The sequence below is a fragment of the Sesamum indicum genome, linkage group LG7 (assembly GCF_000512975.1).
Source record: "Sesamum indicum cultivar Zhongzhi No. 13 linkage group LG7, S_indicum_v1.0, whole genome shotgun sequence".
NCBI lineage: Eukaryota > Viridiplantae > Streptophyta > Magnoliopsida > Lamiales > Pedaliaceae > Sesamum > Sesamum indicum.
In genome coordinates, this window is record NC_026151.1 from 8778466 (window position 1) to 8801928 (window position 23463).

General features: G+C 32.4%; 4 protein-coding genes across 4 annotated transcripts in view; 2 read left to right on the forward strand and 2 right to left on the reverse strand.

Moving 5' to 3' along the window:
- On the forward strand, positions 5232–8476 carry LOC105166702 (deSI-like protein At4g17486). The gene is made up of 4 exons (XM_011086153.2): positions 5232–5676; positions 6539–6800; positions 7614–7681; positions 8004–8476. The coding sequence occupies exons 1-4, from the start codon at positions 5542–5544 to the stop codon at positions 8283–8285; spliced, it is 747 nt and encodes a 248-aa protein (XP_011084455.1). The 5' UTR covers positions 5232–5541; the 3' UTR covers positions 8286–8476.
- On the reverse strand, positions 9143–11482 carry LOC105166703. The gene is made up of 2 exons (XM_011086155.2): positions 11275–11482; positions 9143–10547 (listed from the first exon to the last, which is right to left on the reverse strand). The coding sequence occupies exon 2, from the start codon at positions 10093–10095 to the stop codon at positions 9469–9471; it is 627 nt and encodes a 208-aa protein (XP_011084457.1). The 5' UTR covers positions 10096–10547; positions 11275–11482; the 3' UTR covers positions 9143–9468.
- On the reverse strand, positions 15838–18416 carry LOC105166704 (beta-carotene hydroxylase 2, chloroplastic). The gene is made up of 7 exons (XM_011086156.2): positions 17846–18416; positions 17698–17757; positions 17543–17614; positions 16979–17113; positions 16429–16554; positions 16190–16246; positions 15838–16064 (listed from the first exon to the last, which is right to left on the reverse strand). The coding sequence occupies exons 1-7, from the start codon at positions 18224–18226 to the stop codon at positions 15984–15986; spliced, it is 912 nt and encodes a 303-aa protein (XP_011084458.1). The 5' UTR covers positions 18227–18416; the 3' UTR covers positions 15838–15983.
- LOC105166705 (heat shock protein 83-like) overlaps positions 22233–23463 on the forward strand; it is a 3169-nt gene continuing 1938 nt past the window's right edge. The window contains exons 1-2 of the mRNA XM_011086158.2: positions 22233–22725; positions 23215–23463. The exon at positions 23215–23463 is cut by the window's right edge and continues 3 nt beyond it. Coding sequence (XP_011084460.1) covers positions 22446–22725; positions 23215–23463 — 529 coding nt within the window. The 5' untranslated portion in view covers positions 22233–22445. The remainder of the gene's footprint in view (positions 22726–23214) is intronic.

Here is a 23463-nt window from a genome sequence, read left to right on the forward strand (position 1 = left end):
CTCCTCAATCCTCGTAAACAGCGAACCCCACACACGGCACGACACGGCTCACCAATAACTCCTTATATGCTCCCATCACAGTATATTTCTTTGTCTTATTGCATTTTGGGGTTCGACCTTCTCTATATTTATGTTTCCTGACCTATAATTTATTTACACAAATTCTTTTCATTATTTAAATCCATAAAAAATATCAATATAATTCATACAAATTATTCTTACTTTTTTGAAAATTACATATACCTTCAAAAAACATTAGAGGTGGTTTCTATAATTATGTAATTGTATGGGTGATTTGTGGAAACAAATAATAGAACATGGGTGTAAATGTAATTATCCCTTATTATTAGTGTTTCTTTCTTTTTATTTTAATTCTGTATAGCTGTCTTGGATGGCTCCTATTCCACCCAACATTTATTTATGATAATGTATTATTTAGGTAAGTTTTTGGAATCAAATTTTTATAATAATCATTTAACACCTTAACTAACCTACATTATGATGGTTTCTTTTAAATACCCATCATTGATATTTTGCACAATTATTATTTTAAACTTATTTTCTCATGTTGGCAAATTTCAACATGTATGGAATTCAGGACTATAAATGATTTGAGTTGAGTCGAACACATCATTATTTAAATTTATCTGAATTAAATATTTAACCAGCAAATTACGTTTGAATTTGATTTAATTATTACTCTAATTAAGCTTTATTAAATTAAATATGAATTGAGTTCGAATAATATGATATTTTTTTATGTTTATCAAATCAAGTTAGAAAGCTTATCGAATAAAGAAAAAAAAAGATAAATCAAATTCAAATGAGTTTTATTTCATCAAGTATGGAATGATTTGATTCATTTTTCTGCATTAATTGAATTGGATGAAATAACCATATTAAATAACACATAAAATATTTTGTGACTCGATTAAGATATGATGTAAATTGCATGACCAAGTTGGCGAAGTTGAGACTCATAATCTTAAAGGTCATTGGTTCAAATTCCATCCACCTTGTGCTTGGAATGTTGTGTCTACTCAATAGTAGGTTTTGATTAGATTATTTATTTTGATATTATTGATTAGAATATGTCCGACAGACATGATTGTAATCAATTTATTTCAATTAATAATAATTCATTGCTCTTACTTAAAAAAACAATAATAATAACTATAAAATTATTTATCATAAATTAGGTCCAATCGAATTTGGTCTGATCAGAATTTTCATAATTAATTTTTTTAAGATTTTAAATATAATTTACAAAGAAAATATATAAACTTTTACATAATGTTTGGATTCGTTTTCTGAGTGTTTTGTTGTGTTAATAGAGAGAGAAAAACAAAGATAAATAAGTGTGTGTTAGAGATAGTATGTATGTTCGGATTTGTTTTTGGAGATAATTTAAAATAAGTATTATATATTTAATGTTGTGTTTTGGGAGACAAAAATTACTATTCATTGTCAAATCATGTCTTTGGAGATAATTTAAAATAAGTATTATATGTTTAATGTTGTATTTTGTTAGACAAAAATTACTATTCATTGTCAAGTCATGCTTTTTTTATATATATTTATGTATATATGTGTGTGTATATATATATGTATGTTTTTATGCTAAAATAGTTAAAAACGCCTAAATAAGGTGTTTTTGAATGATGACAAACATTGGGTATGTTTTGACTTGTCTCGAAAATAAGTTGGAAATGAAAACAAACATAGTGTTATTGTTTGTGCCCCGTCACATTTATCATTATTTTATAATTTTGAATATAAATTCATTTAATTTTTTAATAGTTTATCGCTATCATTGCATTAAACTTAGAGACATTAAATATATGTTTAGTCTTGTAATTGAGCAGATTAAAGCAGCATTTTGAATACAAATGTAATCTTTTGATTGTTTATTCAATATTTGGTGTTCGGACTAAATTCTACCAAAATTCTAATTTGATATCATGTGCATTAAATAATATTTTTTATTTTTTATGAGGTTAAATGTGAAATTCAACTATCATGTATTTCTATAATTAATTATAAAATTATAAAGTCAAATGTTATAATTTTTTTCTATTTCAAAATTGTTTCTCTAATACTTAATTATGACGCCAAATAATATATTTTTTTTTGTAAAATTTGACATAATTACGAATATCTTTTATTAGTTAAAAAATTATAAATATACCCCTCAAATAAAAAAATAATTATATAGCTCCTCGACATTAGGATGAAAAAATAACTACATTACGTTTGCTATAATATTGAAAAATTAAAATTCATAATTTAAAAGGACATTTTGAATACACTATAAAAATTAAATAAAAACTTAAATAAAATTAATAATTAGTTCATTATCATACGAGAGTTAAAATAAAAAAATATTTATAATTATTAAAATAATAAAATATATAATTATATCAAATTTAAAAAAAAAATGGGCTAAATTACCGTGCAACCCAAGAGTCAAACAAAAGCAAACAAAGGAAGGGAGGGTAGGAATGGAAATGTTTGAAATACAGGGAAAGAACGAGAATAGTGTGACAGAGTGGATGGATAAAGTGGAAGCCAAGTCGGTGTTGTGTTGTTTGGCACTACTACTGTTACTGTAGCACTATCACTTAATAATAATGACAATAGCGTGCTCTCCACAAAAACCGCCCCACCACTTTATCAATTTCTAGGCCTTGCACCCCCCACCCCCACCTACTTTATTTTTATTATTATTATTATTATTTTTGGATAGTTACACTCTTTTTTTAAAATTTTTTTTGATGTAATTATAGGTAAACTCTTTGTTTAAAAAATTATATTCTAGCATCCCTTATATTTACTTTCATCTAACAAATATCTTTTTTTTTTGTCAAAATTCACCGAATTTGCTGATATCAACAAAAAAATTTATATTTATCCTCAATTGACTTATAACAGGTTAAATAAATCTTCTTATCATCGAGTAATCCTCATACGTTTTCACGCGTTGATGTATGAGAGGATGTACATTTTCATCGTTATAAGGGTATTTTAGTCCGAAAAAATTATTTGACCTACAATAAATCAGTAATAAGTCAATTGATGGTAAGTATAAATTTTCATTCGTTTTTTTTTTTTGTTAATATTAGCAAATTCAGTTATTTTCTTACTAACGATAGACTTATTTGTTAGATGTAATTTCTCAAATCACAAGAGGTCTACGTGTAATTACACCAAATCTCTTGGGAGGAGAGCGTAATTGTCCCTTTTTTTATATCTAATACACATAAATATTTCTATCTTTGTAAAATTACAATATACACTTAAAAAGTTGTTAGTGTAATATATACTTTAGGTATAATTACATTCTACTCCTTTGAAACTTGATGTGATTAAATATAGACTCCTTATAATTGAAAAATTATATCTAGTATCTATGAGGTTTGCTTATGTCTGTCTAATAAATAAATATTTCCGTTAGTCAAAATTTACTGAATTTGTTGATATTAATAAAAAAACTGAATAAAAACTCATACTTACTATCAATTGACTTATTACAAGTCAAATAAATATTTTTTGACGAAATTACTCTTATAACATGAAGATAGATCTTCTCACATACATTAACGTGTGAAGATGTATAAGGATAATTTGGTTATAAAAAAATTTATTTGACCTGCAACAAATCAGTAATAAGTCAATCGGGTGTAAGTATGGATTTTATTCAATTTTTTCATTTAATTCATCAAATTCGATGAATTTCGACTAACATATGAAATTATTAACTAAATAGAAGCAAATTTTAATAGTACTAAATGTAATTTTTCAAATTACATGATGTTAATTGCATCAAATTTCAGGGGAGGATTGTGTAATTATCCCTGTACTTTAAGAGGTGTTTGTGTACCATTGATTAGGAAGTGTATTTATAATTACAACTACAATATCAATAGTTAGTTATAATTTTATCAAAAACATGGAGTGATTGCATGTTTAAACCTAATATCAAGGATTGTTGATGTAATTCACCATTCTCAAAATTCCTATTTTTTTTTTCTTTTTATAATAAAAAATTAAATAATAATAATTGGTAGAAATTAATTAAAAGAAATATTTAATTCCTACAAGATGTCAAATTTAAATCATAAATGTCAATTAAAGAAGGAATATGTGACCACAGCCCAATATCCTAAATTAGTATTCGTTAATTTCTTTTGTGGGCAACTTTTATGATTATATGATTGATATTAGGGTAAAGTTATATGATTATAATTTCACGTGGGTATTTTTTTTTCAAATAAAAAAAATATTTATAAGTATTTGTAATTTTTTAATCAACGATTCAATATCTGTAATTATGACAAATTTTAAAAGAGCTCTTTAAAATATACCTTTAATTTTAATTAGAAATAATGACTTATTTCTATTAAACATATAATATATTGTTTTAATGATTACATAGTTAATAATTATAATTTACGAACCTTGAGAAAAATAACATATATCATAATATCGAAGTCAGCTCGAATATCTCATTTTCGATTCATTTAAATTCTTTCACACAATATTAAGTAATATACATTCTGAATAATACTTTCATCAAATTCTAAAATATTCATACTAAAATTACTTAAGTAGGATTAGATTCGAAATCAAATATCTGCATGTGATTAGATATGGGGTTCAGATCTAATATTGATGATTAGATCACTTAACCCCATATCTACTCCATTTATTTTGAAGTAATTAGGAAAATTATGCACCTTTATTTGCACAAAATTATTATTATTTTTTGAAAAAATATACATACGTTCACTAGAAATGTTAAAATTATTTATACAAACAACTGATGCTGTTTGAAAAATTACACAGAAGTTTATGAAAAATGTCAATATCATTACACAGATTATTTTTATTTTTAAGCTGTCAATGATGTTTTTTGTAATTATGTAAAAAGATTAGGGTGATTTGTGTAAATAAATTATAAATAAGAGGTGTAAATATAATTATTTTTAATTTTTGTATATTATTAGTAATGAAATATTTAAAACTAAGTGGGGGACATCAATTTTTATTTTTTAAAAATCTATTTGATTGAATTTTAATTCGTGTGAAGAAGAAAAATAAATTCCCATAAATTGATTTAATAAATTCTGAAAATCAAAATGGATTCCATTTCAATTTTGAAAAGGGTCCCCCAAAAACTTACAAATTGAGGTATTGACCATTTGTTTTTCCCTCTATGCGTCATTTCGCGCACATCGAAGTAAAAAGTGTGTGAATGTTCATCTCTTTCTTCCCATTGCTCACAATCATTGATATTCCTCATTTTGAATTCTTGCAGTAAATATACTACTCTACTCTATTCATTCTGTCATTTCCCTCATTCAAATTAAAGTAGAAATCTTCAATATCCATATATAAATCTGTGGAGAGAGAGAGAGAGGGGGGGAGGTGAAGAGAGAGAGAGAGAGAGAGAGAGAGAGAGAGATTTGGGGGTCTGTGTTCTTTTGAGGGGGATTGGGGTTTTGAAGAGAGTAGAAACTGTTGGGAGGAATTGAATTGAGGATGACGGAGGTGACCCTCCATGTATATGACGTGACGAATAGTGGTAGTGAGAAGACTAACAACACTATTATGCAGATCAACAAGATCTTCAAAGATGGAATTGGGCTCGGTGGCATCTTCCATAGCGCTGTTCAGGTTAGTAAATCTATCTTCTTTTTGTTGATTTGTGTGTTTACTGCTTGCTTCTTATGTGCACTTGAATTTCTTTCCCCATTACTTTAGTTAGTTCTTTTGGTTTTTTTGAATTGTTTACTTTGATTGGTTTCTGGAGTAGATCTAGGGTTTTGCTCCGTGTACTTGGTTTGATGAAGTATTTCCTTGGCCATCTGAGTTCTTGGTTACATACCGAAACTTCCTGTGCTTTCACTTTTGAGTCTTACTATGTTGGATTTCTGTCGCCATCGTATTCTGATTTGTGGTCCTATGACCCTTCCGGGTTCAATATATCGGAGGAGGCATCTTTCTGTTCTTATTATGCTTTCGATTCTTGGAGTTGGGTGGAGGTGGATGGGCGGGTTTGGGAACTTGTGAATCTTGTTGAGGAATTGAGGATACTGTGCAACGGGCCAAAAATTTCTGGTTTTGGCAAAATATGGTGGCGCTTTAATCTTTTGAACCGCTGGTGTAGATGAAAAGTTAACAATTCCTTGAAGGATTTGGTGAGCATTCCAGAAAGTACCAAGAGCAACTTGTAGAGCTGTGTACGCCTAGTCTGTTGTTTCACTTCCCGAAAATGGTGATGTACTATATTTACTTGTGACAGTTCCTTTTAGTAGAGAACCTTAATCTTCTTGGATTGGCAATTGGATTGGGCTTGGATGAGAGTTTGGTGCGACCTTGTTGTTGCTAATGCATTTTGCCCGTCCAGCCCATAAGTTGAGAACAGCTCTTCATCCAATTTCCTCACTGAAAATTTCCTCCTATATGATATTGAATGCTTTTGGACTCATAGAGGTGAAGTGTTCGCTCTTTTAACCAAAATTCACTTGCTCAACAGGTTTATGGAGATGAAGAATGGTCATTTGGGTTCTGTGAACAGGGTACTGGGGTGTTTAGCTGTCCTTCAACAAAGAATCCAATGTATACATACCGTGAAAGTATTAAACTTGGGAGAACATCATTCTCTATCTACAAGGTCAATCAGATACTGAGGGAACTTAGTAGAGAGTGGCCTGGACACTCATACGATTTGCTATCGAAGAATTGCAATCATTTCTGTGATGAGTTCTGTGAGAGACTTGGCGTGCCAAAACTTCCCGGTAATTTCACTCTTCCCCTCTCACTCCCGCTGTTTCACATGTGCAACATTTAATTTAGTAATAAAAGCGACGTCTATCCCTTGAATTTTGGTTTAGGAATGAGGTATTCTTCAGCTAATGTGCATAATTGTAGTTTTATTTATTCGTGCGAGTTTGCGTGGAAATGCTACAAATAATCAAACATTAGCTTTCTGTTGGGTTAGACAGAATATTTTCATGTTTTTTTTTTTTGCAAGTCTACCATCTCCATCGGTCCCAAAACAGAAATTTCATGGAAGCAATTTTTTATGCTAAACAACTTTGCATCAGTTTTTACATATCTCTGTTTGAAACAAATTTAACTCCTTGAAAAAGTGAAATGCACATCTTTTATGTTAGAATTCTGTTCAGCTGCTTATGTGCCAAAATTCTCATTTTTGTCTAAGCATATAACATAAATTTGATATTTAGCCCGTCATCTGCTAAGTTGATTTGATACTTGGGCTAAATTCATTTGATAGTCTGATTCTGAATCATGCTTAGCTTTATATTTAAGTTGAGACTTTATTTGCATATAACAGCTTGATTGTGTTGTAGTTTCCATGGTGAATTCAAGCCTGTGGATATGTAACTAGAAGCCAATTAGTAGATTGTCTTGAACCAACTCTCCACCCACCTTCTTACACCTCGGAGTGCAGGCTACCACAGCCACGCTTTGTGGTTGTGCATTTGTACTCATAGGGTTCTCCTTTTTCCAATTTTAATTATCATGAGACATCTTCCCTACCCTCTCCTTGATTTTCTGCAACTGTGAACTTATGGTTTTTGTAACAGGTTGGGTTAACAGGTTTGCACACGCTGGTGATGCTGCTGCGGAAATAGCTGGAAACACAGCATATCGAGTAAGATTCCATCTTTCTCTTATTCTGTTTCTTCCTTTGACCATTGAGTGGAAGTTTCCTACAGAGAATTTTGAGCTTGCCTTCAACCTTTTTGTGGAACCTACTGGCTTACAGCCCTACCAAGTTCATTCATGTATTTGCTTCAATATTCAGTTGAGCCGGGAATGCAATTTTAAATTGAAAATAATCTGCATGATTAAGGAACTTCCTATATCTTCCCACCTCATTGTCCCTTGTTTTTATTGTCTTTGCTCTGGTTACCGTCCAGTGTGAAAAATGTGCTTCTTGTTCTAATGTCTTGCTCATGTTGGTGGTGCTGCAGTTGAGGCAAGCTAAAACTGAAATCATATCTGCTAGCAAGGTGGCATACCGGTTTTTAGCAGGAGTTGCATCCAACAACTCGGTGGTTGCTCCAGAGTCTCCTGGAAACTCTACGAGAGGAAGTCCTAGGTTCCAGACTACCTGGTTCAAGAACCTAATTTCGAATGGTGCTAAACCATCCAATAGTTCAGAAACAGAAAATAAGAACGATGAGGCAGCACATCAGCAACAGAGACAAGACGATGAAGCACCTTTAAGATTGAATCCTCATCGTGATACCTGATACTGTATTTTCACTGCCAACTTTTGCAATGTATTTGTTGTGGTCAGGGGCTCAGGGCACCCAAAACCTTTAGCAATCTCTATTTGTCTTGGGCCTTGTGGATTGTTGTAAAATGATTAGTTTTATTCAACTGTGAATTTGCCCAAAAATTTGACATTTGAAAAATAGATATCAACGACGGTAACCTTGAATTTTGTGCATTCTGAAGTAAATGCAAGCTCTCTCTCTGGTGATTGGACTATTATAGCAAGACAAGTTTACAAATATGGCAACTTGATATTTAAAATTTTGGCACTTGTGTCGACTGGCATTGACCAGATTACTAGGCAGGGAGCTCACTCGAACAGCATCAGCTGAACTGAAGGCCACAACCCCGATTCAGAAAAGCTCTCAAGAAAAGTTCAGATCAGCACAGTCTAAAACTAGTCACACTACCACCAACCACCAATTTGTATTGAAGAAAATAATCAAATCAAGAACTTTGTAACCAAAAATCGAACTTGATTGGCATGAGAAAGCCCATAAATAGGTATTGCTAAATAGTTCATAAGTGATAAATAAAGCTATAAGCAGTAAAGACAGCTATAATTGTAACCATGCAAATCTGCCAGAGAGGATGTTCATTTAACCACCATGATGCAGACTTCCAACAATCATATACCAAACGAAAAGCTTAAGCACCACCAGCCGACTGCTCTTGCTCATATTTTACACAATTTTATTGTCGGCACCAATACTTTACTACATACTTAAGCTAGGCAACGCCAGAGTTTCGCACAATCACAAAGAAGTAAGAAAGCCAGTGCTGTGGTGAAAATGGGTGAAATACAACTATAACAGAAACTTGGCAAACAAGAGAAACCAGCAAAACATGCAATTGCTATCCAACAGCACCTGAAAGATAATTAGTTATTGCTGTGGTCAGTTGTAAAATGTCATTTTACCGAACGAGCAAATCATAAACTATTAAGCCAAGTCGCGAAAAGTGGGACGAAGACTCAACTAACAAAAAACATAATAAATTCCTAAGCCAAAGTTTGAACCTGGCGATAATACAAGCTTGAGATCCAAGAACTAAGATAGGTGAACTCACTTCAGACATGCATATACAGAACATTATTCAGGACAACATAATCTAGTGCAGCACAACGTGACTAGACCACAGATGATTGTTCCTTTACCCTCATAAGATATGGTTGATGACAAGAGCATCTACCCGTGCATCATCAGCTATCTTAAGGGATGAAACAGCCTGAGCAGCAAGATGACCAGCAGATAAACCAACAGGACCCCAAACTTCTTCTCCCAAATATTGAGGGTAGAGGCTGCTAGCCAGATGATCAGACGAGGTCACCAAGTTAGAGTTTCCCCAGAGATTCCACATGTGCCCATATTGACAAGTATCAGAGACCCTTCCAACATTTTCACAAGAATATTTTGACAGATCATGATAATGAACTAGCTGCTGTCTTCCCCCCACAACAATGTTGATGTTGCTAGCATAATCCCACCGGGTCAACCCTTCATCCTCCTTTAGTACTACTTTACTTGAATCGTCCGAGTCTTCACCAAGTAGGACATGCAGTGCAACTGCCTCAGCTATTGCGGCGCCTTCTTCATCAAGCCTCTCCTGCTCTTCTTTCTTTTTCAGTTTCTTTTTTTCCAGTTCAGAGCGAATGGCTGCAGAAGTAGCCAAAGCCTTCTCTAAGCGCCTTTTTTTCTTCTCGGCCTGTTTAATGCGATCTAACTCATCCTTCACCGGTTTCTTCTTGGCTTTCCTAACACCAGCTGTTATTTTAGCACACTCCATGATATCCAGTCGCACTTAACTTAATGCCAAAATCTACTATTTTCCCAACTTCCTTTTAGCTTTCCCAGTAAAACTTCCCTAACATGTGTACATTATATAATTACCTATATGTTTCCTTTTCTTAGTGACTTATTTCGAATACTCAACAACTTAAATGAAAACTTGGAAACTAGAAGAACACTCTATATATGAAACCTACACCCACTCGGGTCTAAATGAATACCTCATTTTGCGCACACTACATTCCCAAAAAGAAATAACAGGAGAAAGGTGAAGTGAAAACTGGTAAGAACTCATGCATCTATCCCTCATTGTTCTCCCCAATTTCCCACTAGCCTTGCTACTCATTTCACACACACACACACACACCACACACACTAGATTAAGGAATGATTCAATTGACCTTAAGTAACTATCTGTTCAGTTTAAAATATCTCACATGGCCTTCCCTCCTGCAACAAAGATGAATAAAATCAGGATACATCCGACAAAAGGTAAAGCATCATTCAAAACATTCCACCCACATGCCAATCATACAACTACACAAACACAAAACAAAAGCAATAATAAAGTAGACGAAAAACTATGATATCAAACTGCCATAGCGCACAAATAACCACCAACATTACACATCAAGAGAATCAATTCATAATCTAGCAGCAGTCATTGACACGACTATAACACCACCATTTCCAAACTGCCACAGAAAGATTTCAAGAATCCATCCAAGAATCAAACAAACCAGCACCATCAAGAGATAAAATACACTGATGACTTATGTTCTATCAGTTCAATATTCTAGAAAATCATTTAAGTCCAAGATTCGCAGCACAATAATTTATCTCCAATTTCAGATCCTACAAAAAAAGGCATAATTGCGACAACCAAGAGACAAGTTCACCACCCAACATTCAAGCAAAGATCCGAATACGAACTATGACCGTATGCATAACTATATCCTAAATCAATTCAACAATTCATAATCCAATAAAAAAAAACCCCAAATAATTTAGCACAGGATCCACTTAGCCCAGATGCCTAAATCTCAATCCCAACAAAGATCAATCCCTTTACGCGTTAATTAGCATCAGACTAAAAAAAACCACAAAGAAAATCTCCCAATTCCCCCCAAAAGAATAAAAAAAAAAAAAGAAACATCGGGATGAAAATGAAGCAAACCTGACGGAATCAAGGAGAAAGAAGGAAGGGCCCCTTCAGAAAACAATCGCAATAGAAACGAAGAAACCACAGCAACGACGAAAATCAGAGAGAAATTTGTCGAATTGATTTTTGGAGAATGCTTGGATCTGTATCAGCGCGCGTGAGAGAGAGAGAGAGAGAGAGAGAGAGGAGAGAAAGGGGCCGCGGGGGGTAAAATAACTGATCACATGAGATTGCCGGGTGAGAAGAGACGGGGAAAGGAAGGGTAAATTGGGAAACTTGGAAGGTATTGGACACGTGTCAAATGTCAAGGAGTGATCCAGAATTTCTGACTTCTCAATTTCCTTTTGTTGTTGGTGGTATTGTGATTGTTGGGGAAGGATAAGAGGGCCAAACGCGCCTGTGTAATTACATAACTGACCTTGAAAACTCCAAAAAAGTCATTCAAACCCACACCCCTCATGATTCTTGAAATTGATCAATATTTTGTTCCTCCAATCCCATACCATGAATTAGTTATATCTTTTTACTCTTCACAATGTATTTATGAATGGAGATCCAGGAAAAAAAAAAAAAGAAAAAGAAAAAAGGATTATTATTTTTATTATATTTGCCATAACTAAAAATTTTTAAGTCGACGAAATTACATGTTTAGTTCTGTACGATAAGGACTCAAAATTTTTGATTCTCCGCTTTATTGAATTTAAAATGATTCTAAAATTGAAAATACCGCAATATATTTAGTCATATATTTTATGAAAATTTTAAAATAGCATCAAAAGATGAGAATTTTTTTTTGAAAAAAATAAAAAAACCAAACGACAATGACACGCGCAATATGCGGGTCCATCAATTGTGTCAGCAGCCAAATTAATATAATGCCGTCTATTTTGTTTTAATAAAAACTTGAATATGAGACTAAATGCTCGAATTTTCTCAATTTTATAATTAAAATGTGTTGAGTTTTTTTTTTAAAAAAAATTGAATTATTTTAAAAATTCCATATAAATGGTACTGGAATTATAATTTTGCATCTAAACTGTTATTTCCTTTATTAGGAATTTTTTTTTATGTATAAAAAGGTTATAAAATAATTTAGAGTAAATTACATTGACATTCATTTATTTAAGTCAATATATATATATATATATATATATTCTTTGTCTTTTATAAAATTATAAATACACTCTTTAAAATTATAGTTGTAATAACAACTACACTCTCTATTTAGAGATAAATATTTACACAAATACCCCCTGAAAATATTAGACTAACACTAGTCTATATTATATAAAAAGAAACAGCCTTCCACATTTATAAATGGTAGTTAATGATATTGTTGTACCAATTTTTTGTAAAACTGATAATACTTTTCAATCAATAAAATATCTAACTCATTTAACTTTATAAATTTTACATTAATTGATAATTTAGTATTTTTCTTTCTTTCTTTTTTTTATTTTTAATATAATATATTGATTCATATATTTTATATTTATTTATAATATTATTTCTAATACATTTTACAGAATGTAAAAAAATTATTCATTATATGCATACAGAAACAGTGTGCCACAATGACTAATTGAAAAAAAGAGGTACTTGTGTATTAGGAGTGAAAATGTCTTTTACTTTATAAATAAATTTGGATTGCCTTTCAACATGTAGAAATGATAAAAAGACTTGGGCCAAATTCAAAGAATGTATTTTGGGTTGGACTTTGAAAACTAAACTGGGCTATTGAAGATGGGCCGTGAATTGAGTTCATAAGCAAGCCCATTTTTACCATACAAATCTACTAATTTCTTAGTTCACATGGGGAGTGTTCTGCAAAGACTTGTACTTTGTGGTGGGAATAAGTTGTAAGTTAAGTAATAATAAAAATTTGCAATATTTGAAAAAGCGAAAAAAAGTTGAAGTTTGTGTATTAGAAAAAATAATTTAATACTTAGAAATTTACTAATAAGCTGTAGAAATTGGTAAAGAATTACTTATAATTTTTGATTTAAATAAACTTAATTTAAGCCGTTGAAAAGTATCAAAACACCCCTTTCTAACTTATTTCAATAATAAGCTCATAAGCGCTTAAAAATAAGCATTTGCAGTCTGCATAATACATTTTATTGTCCCTTAAAAGACAACTCAATGAATTGTACTCGATAAAGCAGAAGAAGAAGAAGAAGAATATATCTCAATAAAATTAAATAATATATCCAATCGATGTATTAATATTGAATTAATACAACTATATAGATAAGAAAACGAAACAATTATAATAAATAATATAAAATGTAATAATTAATACCCATAATTTTTTTTTATGAAATTTGAACTTATAACCTTAAACTTATCTATAAAATGGGAAGTTGTATCACCAGACTAACATTATAGATAGTTTATCTCAATGAATTAATAGTATAGATATGGGAAAAGAAAGTGGGTTTTTTGGTACAAACAAGGTCTTGTTAAAGGAAGGAGTGGGATTAGTTGTTGTGTGTTTGATTATCCATATTATGTAATAAGTTAAGGATGTCATATCCATGTTTGACATAATTATATTTACACCTCTTATAGTTTATAATTTGTATACACAAATTAATATAATCATAAAAATTATTCTTGGCAATAAAAGAAAGCGGGAGTAGTTTATGCAGTGACATTGAAGCTTTTTGGAGGTTGTATGTGTATTTTTACAAAAAACAGAATGTTATTTGTGTAAATAATATTGACGTTTCTGCCGAATGTATATGTAATTATTTAAAAGACAGATATTTATACAATCAATCCATAAAATCAGGGAGTATGTATAGATGTATTCATCCCTTGATGTTTTTGATCTTGTAAAATTACTTTTAGGTATTTTCTTAAAGTTTTATATTTCTCTTTGGTTCATATGTTTATCTTAATTCTTTTATATATTACTTTTTTCTCCCACAATTAATAATAATTTTTATTGTTCTATTTGTTGATGTATTCATTATTGCAATACAAAGTTTTGCTTCTCTTTAAAAAAATAAAAAAATAATTACGAAAACACGCAGTATCTGTGTGTATAAATTTTAGTAATGCTTTTATTTATGGAAACTTATAATTTGTTTATTTATATTAAAATTTATTATTGTCTAACAACATCAAATACAAAATCTATCTGGTAACCCTTTTTAGTACATTAATTATATTAAATTAAAAATTTACACTTTCTAAAATATATGTTATATTGATAATGATGATTACGCATACATGCAAAATATATATATTAATATGTTATTACAATTCCAATTAACAATAAACTTAAATACAATAAAAGTAAATTTAATTTTTGAGTACACACACGTAATCGTATGAAATTAATTTCGTAAAAAAACTTAATTCGAGTAGTTAATTTATAAGTACACCTTTAAATAAGGTATTTTATGGGGGTGTATTCGAATTTTTATTGATCAGTAAGAGTGTATTTGTAATTACAACTATAATTTAAGAGGTTTACATGTGATCTTTGTAAAGGGCATAGATGAATTATGTATTTGAATCTAATATCAGGTGTGTTAATAATATAATTTAACCTAAAATTTAATTTAGTTAGGATATAATTTTTATTAGAATAAATTAGAACGAGTTCCACTGAAATATAATATAATTACAAGTACCGCTCATTGTTTGAAAAATTATCAATATCCTCTTGATTTTAACTATTGTCACCAGCCCATTTCGTTAGTTTTCATCTATTTTCTATGACGAACTGATCAAAATGTCTTGTGGAGTATAAGTTATAATGTTACTTATATTTAAAAAATTTTAAAATTATTTTATGGACTAAGTGGACAACTCTTTTTATAATTTTTTATTTAAAGAAAATATAATATAACAAGGGCAAGGTTGACAATTTTCGATTTCCATCCAAAGATTATATGATTTCATCAAACATTAGGGATATTGATAATTTTAGAAATAATAAAGTGTATTTATAATTATGTCAAATTCCAAAAAACTCGTTGTAATTTATGTTGTTTTTAATATTGCAAATAGGAGTTGATAGACGTACACTCACATCTGCAAACGTGGACTTAAGTTTTAAAGGTATAAATTTAGAGACAAGTATTTAATTATATGTAGAAGAAGTCCATTTTTGACGAATTTAGAGCACTAGAATTCTCCAAAAACAAGTGATCGAATTCCCTTTCACAGTCCACCACTTTATTATTAATTCCAAGAAAGAAAAGGAGGAAGTAAGATACAAACACAGAATGCAGGATGAATTTAATGAAGTTCACAAGAATAAAATCTCAAGTTGCACATGCATGCAATTGCAGCCTGTGATATTCAATTTCGGAAGCATATAGATATATATGTATGTATGTATGTATAGTGTGTGAAAACACAAAGACAAAGACATCTATGTTAGGCAACAAAATGTCAAGAGACAACTTGTATGGTTTGATTCAATAAGGTTGGTGTTTTTTTATTTTATTCCACCCCATACAGATGCGCACATTCACACTTTGAATTCCAGACTTTGAAAAGAGATTTTATAGCCCAAAGCGTAGATAATAATAATAATTTTATCTACTTGTGGAGATTAGGTGAGCTTCATTAATATGTAGTTGTAAAATTCAGAAAATAGGACAAGGAATTGAGGTTTTAGTCCCCTATATTTTTCCTTAATCACAAGTCAAAAATCAAATCCATTTAAGGTGGGAAAATATCACAAAATATGTCTGAAATAAATGTCATCTAAAATTCTTAGACAATTTAATCCTTCTATTAATTTCCTTCTCCAACTCCTCAAGCCCTCCCACTTCTTCAAGTTCCTGCACAAACCACCTCATAAATCAATCTCAATAACCACAAAACAAATCAAATCAAAATTTCCAAAAGAAATCAGGATAATTCAACGAAATTACGTTTGAAGTATTTATAATAGAGAAAAGACAACCTTAGGTCCGAAGAACAATCCGTATGGGACTCCATTGAACTTGTCTGAGTGGTGAAGCTGAAATCCCAAGCAACAAAATGGAATAAGATCATAATAGTAAAATGCTACTTATTATAGTAACAAAAAAGGTAGAAAAATATAGCTTTTATTTTATTAATCAATGCGTAATTAGTTATGATTAGATGAGATTGGTTAGGTGGATAATTGCATTGTTTCTATGTTATTATTGTTTTACGTACCTGATGAGCTGCGGCTACTCTTCTAAAATAGGGAACATTGGCGATGGGCCCCACCGGGAATCTCCTGTGGACGAGACCATCGTGGACGAACATGTAGGCCATGCCGAACATCGTGATTCCCAGACCCTACATCAAATGAACGCCGTTCATTTCCATGATTAGACGCAATATCGAATACACGAGAAGACGATCACATTGAATTGGTGGTGTATGATGAGGGTGCAAGATTGCCCAATTGAATTTTCTATTCTATTTAATATAATATGTTAAGTGTATAAACTTTTTTCTCAAAATAAAATACACCATGTCATCATTTGTATGTTTAAAAAAATAAAAATTACAATGAATAAAAAATCCGAAAAGGACAAGACGAGTCAACTCATACAATACGACGTCAAAGACTTAAGTACATATTTAGATCGAATTAATTGAATTTGAATTAATTATACAACAAAGTCTAATAACTAGTATGAGAAGCGCGGAATCGAATGTTATTACCAAATAAGCCTTGAAGAATAAGGAAAAACAAGTATAGAAAGAAGAAACTCACAGCGCCAAAACAGAGGCCAGGGACGAGGCCCTTGTGGAAGAAGCCGTAGGAGAGAAGGGCTATGGCTGGGACAGCATTAATTATTGCAAATACATCGTTCAGTTCGAAAGGACCTTCTCGTGGTTTATGGTGCGACTGCAGTCCAAAAACACAACTTTAACTGTTCAATCATTGCAATCATGCCCACTTCAATTATACAACGATTATGCTCACTCAACAGTTTAACAGTGGTCAATTATTGAAGGATGGTGTGTGTTTTAGAAAAATTCTTATTCAAATCCCCAAAAAAAAGGTTACAGATTGGGTTGTAACCAAATCAATAACAAAATAAATTTCACATATGATTGATTGGTATTATTTTTTTAGTACGTATTATATTTGGTTCTGATACGGAGGTCTAACCAAACCTAGTTGGATAAAAATTTATGATACAGAAAACAGCCACACGCATGACACAACAAATTGATTAATATTTTTAAACTGTGAAGACACGTATAATTGATTTGATTCGAATAAAAATTTAGTATGTATTTAGAGGTATTGGTGGGAGTTAAAGAAAGTAACCTCGTGCATGTGCCACAAGGAAGCGTGCCACAGTGCTTTATGCGCCCATCTGGCCCAGAACTCCATTCCCACCTGAACATTTTATTCAATTTCCAGTCTATGATGAAAATGGAAAAAGAAGCAAAAAAATAATTGAAGACTATGGCACAACTTACAGCAGCTCCAACAGAGAGAGCAAATGTACCCAACATTTCTGCGTAAGGTACCTCTCCTCCCTGCCCCACCACAAATTTCATCAATCATAAACACACTTGTTTAAGAGAGAAAGGAGGAAATTAAGGAAAGGGAAAGTTGGTAATCAACCTCCATTTGCCAAGCAAATCTGTAGTAAACAGCCATGACAGACATGGAAGTAATCCCGAAACTCGACATAACAGCCGCAATCAGGTAAGTAAACCTCTCCGATCTCTTCCTCGCCACTTTCTCCGCCACCGCCGTCGCGATTTCCTTCCTACTACTCTCTTCCCCACTTTCCTCTCCCAGACGCCTCAATTTCTCATCCTCCAACACAAAACACACCGTCAGATTGGGCTTCTTCCTCGAAATCCCCGGAAATTTCCCAAGGGAGTGGGAAAGCCGTAAAGCCGGTGCGGCGAGTGAGCTGGGCTTCGGGCCAAGAAGTGGACTGTGCTTAAAATGGACTACGGTTCTCGAGGGAGTGGCGATGTAAATCCCGGCCGCCATGTGAGGTGGCTCTGGCGGAGGAGAAGGATTTCAGGGGAGGTCAATTGCGTTTCAAATTAGAGTTTTATAGAGTTATACAAGTTAGGAGAGGAGGTTCCTACGGCGAATGATGTGTAGGTGAGAGCGAAGTGGACCAGGGGGCCGTGGGGGGACGTAGACCACATGTTAGCGTCTCTGCGGTTGTTACTGATTGATTTGGGGGTTAAATACTCGGAAGTCGGAACGGACACGGGAGCCTCCATGTGCTGCAACCACTGTGCCCTCCTTTTGCTAATAAATTAAAAATTAAGTTGAGAAACTGGTGCTTCCTTCTTTTTTGTTAATTTAAATTGCTAAGTTAAACGTGATCATATTATATAAGAATAATTATTTACGTCTAAATTCTTTATGGTTTAAAAATATACATTTACGCGTTTGTTTCTATATAATAAATAGATTTATTTATTAATTTAAATTAATTAAGTTTGTGATATTAAAATTCATATTTACCTCGATACTCACTTATTGTATGTTAAATAAATTTGTTCTTACCAAAATATCTTTATAAGAGTGAAGATATATTTCATTAAAGATGTGTAAGAGTAATTTGGTCAGAAAAGATTTATTTGACCTATAATAAGTAATAAGTAAATTTGGGATAAATATAAATTTTCATTCAACTTCTTTTACTATAAACAAATTCAGATTATTCTAGCTAACAGATAAATCTATTTGTTAGATAGAAATAAACATCAATAATATCAAATGTAATTTCTCAAATAATATGAAATTTGCATACAATTATATTAAATTTTAGAATAAAATAGTATAATTATTATTATTATTTTAATTTTTACTTTTATACTCAAATGTCATGGGAGTTTTAGTCAACCACATATGTCACGCGAATTATTATACTCGGATTAAGAAGAGGCTTGACCTATTTAGGACCGGAGTCGGGACGTTGAACCCACAGTAGGGGTAGCAATGGTATTTCCCATAAGGTCGGTAAAAGTGCGGGCCAACTGTCGAATGGTAATGGGAAAGGTGATAATGTGGACAGTGGTACGATGACGTGTCAGTGTGCCAGGGTTGGCACTGGGGGGAATGTGAGGTCGACGTTCCACCGTCAGATTGCGGACGCGCAGCTCACCGTTATCCCCCGTTTTGACGTCAGCCACGATCTGCCGCCGTGGTCACTCAATATTCCCACGCCCCAAGAGTGGCCACGTTTTTCTTTCTTTTTTTCTTTTTTTTTTAATATTTTTTCCGCTCTTTGAATTTATAGTTACAGTAAAATGTGATTACAAAAGTCTCTATAGCTAGAAAAGGGGGGCTATGTGGCCCCGTAATGTTCTAAGGTTTCTTATCTAAATTTATGAGATTCAAATTTTAATTCAGTTTTTGTTTTATTTTTTCTTTTAATTTTTTAAAATAGTCATAAAAATATAAATATATTTATTTATACGTGATGTTTATAAAAATAGTTTGACCCAATGCTTATAGAAAGTCTAATAGAGGTAGAGCCTCTATGACATCTGGCATGTGCCACTAAAAATTAAATTGGCCAAAAGAAATCCAATTAACCCAAATTCAAAGGGATCGGGAGCCAAGAAGACCTCACAGGTCCGCAATAAAACGTAGGGACTTGAAATCTATCAGTTAAAGTCAAAACCTATATCATATGGTGTCCACGGGTGGCATAGGTACTATCCACATAAGATTTTTAGGCACACCCCACAGAGTTAGATAAAGGCCGACCACTTTCTCCGAGATACGTAGTGCCTCTAGTCACAAGTAACCCTTAAATCCTAAAAGCTTGGATTCCAATTGGGGAAAAAACGTCTCCTTAACCGCATCGCTAAAAATTCAAGAAGGCATCCATCCCAAATATTAGGGGTCTCCCAACTGCTAGGAGATGACCTTCCACCAAATTCGTGAGGTATTCAATTTTACCCAGCCATTTTAATATCATGCTCCACCAAACCTGTGAGAACTCTCCACCAAATCCGCAAGCAACTTGGTCTTCTCCAACTAACTAATGGTTGTCTAGTAATTGAGAGCTCCCCTGACAAAAAAAGACAATCGAACTTTCTTACTACAACCTTAGTTGGAAAGAGTACTTTAATTTCGCCTACAACCTTAGTTGGAAAGAGTACTTTAATTTCATACTTATAATTTTACTTTAATGTCAATCTTTCTCTTATATACTAGAAAATCATAATAATACCATCATTTTTACTCTTTTACACTCTTTTATTTTTTAGCACTTTATTTCATTACGTTCTACCCCAACTAGACTTGAATATCATTTTTTGCTCTCATCAACATGTACTCTCATTAAAAATATGTTACTACCATTTTCATCTCAATTATTATTTTTTTAATATATATCATTTATATGTTAAATAATTGATTCTATAAATTAATAAAATATTATTTTTGTGTTGTTTTTTATATGACATCACTAATGATGCAACAAACAACGCTATGTTTTCCTACTGGGCGGTTGGTCCGTATTTGAGTCTATGGACTTAACTTTAATAAGTTCTATGCGGATGCCACCTAAGCCACATGTGGACACCACATGATATGAGCTTCTACTTTAATTGGGGTTTAGGGGATTACAGGCCCTTAAGCTTTCCTGTGTGTATGTGAGCCTTCTTGCATTTGTATCGCTTGAGATTTTTTGTGCAAGACATTTTTTTTTTACTCAAACAAAGGTTTCAAAGGGCACTTGGCCTCCTTGCTCAGGCTGGTTTTCTAAGGGCACCATAGGCCCTTTAAAGTTTTTCGAACCTTGCATTCTTTTATATATACTCTTGTGGTCTTTTTCTTCCTTTTGGATTATTTAGGTCTTTTGGGCAGTTTATTTTTGAAGACACAGTCGGACAATTCTAAATTAATAAAAGTATAACTATCATTTTCATCAAATAGAAAATATATTTATTTGACACAACTAACAATATAAAACATAATTTTATCAACTAATCCAAACATACATTTTACAAAAATCTATATAAAATTTAAAATTAACTTTTCCTACTAAAATTTAAAAATAAAAGCAAAACCAAAGATGGTCTAAAATTTTAGTAATAAGAAATTTATTTGGATATTTTTTAAGCAAAAGAAAACAAATTTCATTTAATTAAAATATAGAGTTTTTAGAAAGGGGAGTATGCAGAACTAGTACAAAATACATGGCCATCAATATACACAATAGGGGTCCAAAAGGGTGGAAACTAGTATAAGTAAAATAAAGGATTTTACTTATAGTTAATTTGGCACATGAATTTTAGAAATTAATTATTTTTATTTTGATTCATTTAATATGATTGTCTGATCTACAACAATGATGTCATCATTAAATATAATTAATCTCCAATGAATCAACAAATTTCACTTTGATGTACTGAATGGATACGAATTATAAATATCCCTCTAATTCATAAGGTGCCGAGTAAGTAATTACTTGAGTTTTACTCGGATTGACTTTCATTAACTTATACTCCAAATAATTATAATTGAGTTTCATTCCGTGTATCTCTAATTATGCTTTGTGGACACGGGGCCGAAGGCTGAAACTCAAGCACAAAAGAAACTTTAAAATTCTATCAAATTGTTACACATTTTAGCTATTCAGAATCATTTTCTAATAGTTTTATTTGGACTCCAAATAATAATATATGCTCCGAATTGTTAATATAAAAAGATCCAAATCATTTAACATTTTGACGATCAATTCATGTAAAAAGTTTTCTTCATCAATGAACTTGTTGATCCGGTGATCAAACCCCAAAAGTCCAATCACTCCAATTTGAGCTGACCAATAATTAAAAGTGAGATGTTATAATTTTATAAATTAGTTTTAATAAAAGAAATAAAAAAAAAAAAGACGTTTGTAAGAAGCAAAAGAAGAAATCGTGATGAAGAAAGAGAGGTCACAAACACGATTAAGTCCAAACCAAATTTCTGTTACTAAAATAATCGTATCCAGAAAGGAGAAGAAGGCTCCAGAACCCGCCAATTCCTTCCCCCCCGCCTCCCTCTCATGCAAAATATTAGAACCTGCTAGAACCCCTCCTCCAATATATATGAACCACTTCTTTTTCCTCTACGTTCAGTTCAATTCAATTCAAATTCCTCAGCATTCGAAGCGATCCTCGAAGCGTTCTCTGTTTCTCAATCTTTCTCTCAAAGCAATCAGCTGCCAGAAGTCTATAATTGAATTTTGAAGTCAATGGCGGATGTGCAGATGGCCGATGCGGAGACCTTCGCCTTCCAGGCGGAGATTAACCAGCTTCTCAGCCTGATTATCAACACTTTCTACAGCAACAAGGAGATTTTCCTCCGGGAACTGATCAGCAATGCCTCTGATGCTTTGGATAAGATTCGATTTGAGAGCTTGACCGACAAGAGCAAGCTGGATGCTCAGCCGGAGTTGTTTATTCGCCTTGTACCTGATAAGGTTAACAAGACGCTCTCCATTATCGATAGTGGTATCGGGATGACCAAAGCAGGTAATGCATTTGTTTCTTCTATTCCATTTTTGGTTTTCATTCTTCTACCAGCGGTTTTGTGACTTGTCTGGATGAAGATTTTCGTGAGACTGACTGGGTACCAATTATGTATCGCGTAGTTTAATAATGGTTTGAAAATCGTGTCCGGATTGTCCCGAAATCACTTAACGTTGCTCTAAATGATGATAGGTCTTGATGGTTATTTTGTGTTATGGCGATATCCGTATAATTGTGAGCCATTTTTTTTTGGATTTACATGATCTGAAGAGGACAAGAGTTATAAAACTAAGCTACTTTGCGGTGTACCGTCTCTGCACGTACAAACAATCTCACCACTGTCATTTAGTTTGTGCTCCTTTGACAAGGATTGGTAGTAAAACAGAAGATGGGCCTTTGGAATAGCTGTTTATGGTTCAGTTTATGCGTTCGCCTACCCAAATATGCTTGGAACTTATGCAAACTGATGTTGATGCTTGTGTGTGCAAACAGATCTGGTGAACAACCTGGGTACAATTGCAAGGTCCGGTACAAAGGAATTCATGGAGGCATTGCAGGCTGGCGCTGATGTTAGCATGATTGGGCAGTTCGGTGTGGGGTTCTACTCTGCTTACCTTGTTGCAGAGAAGGTCATTGTTACCACCAAGCACAATGATGATGAGCAGTATATTTGGGAGTCACAAGCTGGGGGTTCATTCACCGTTACGAGGGATGTAGATGGTGAGAAACTTGGCAGAGGAA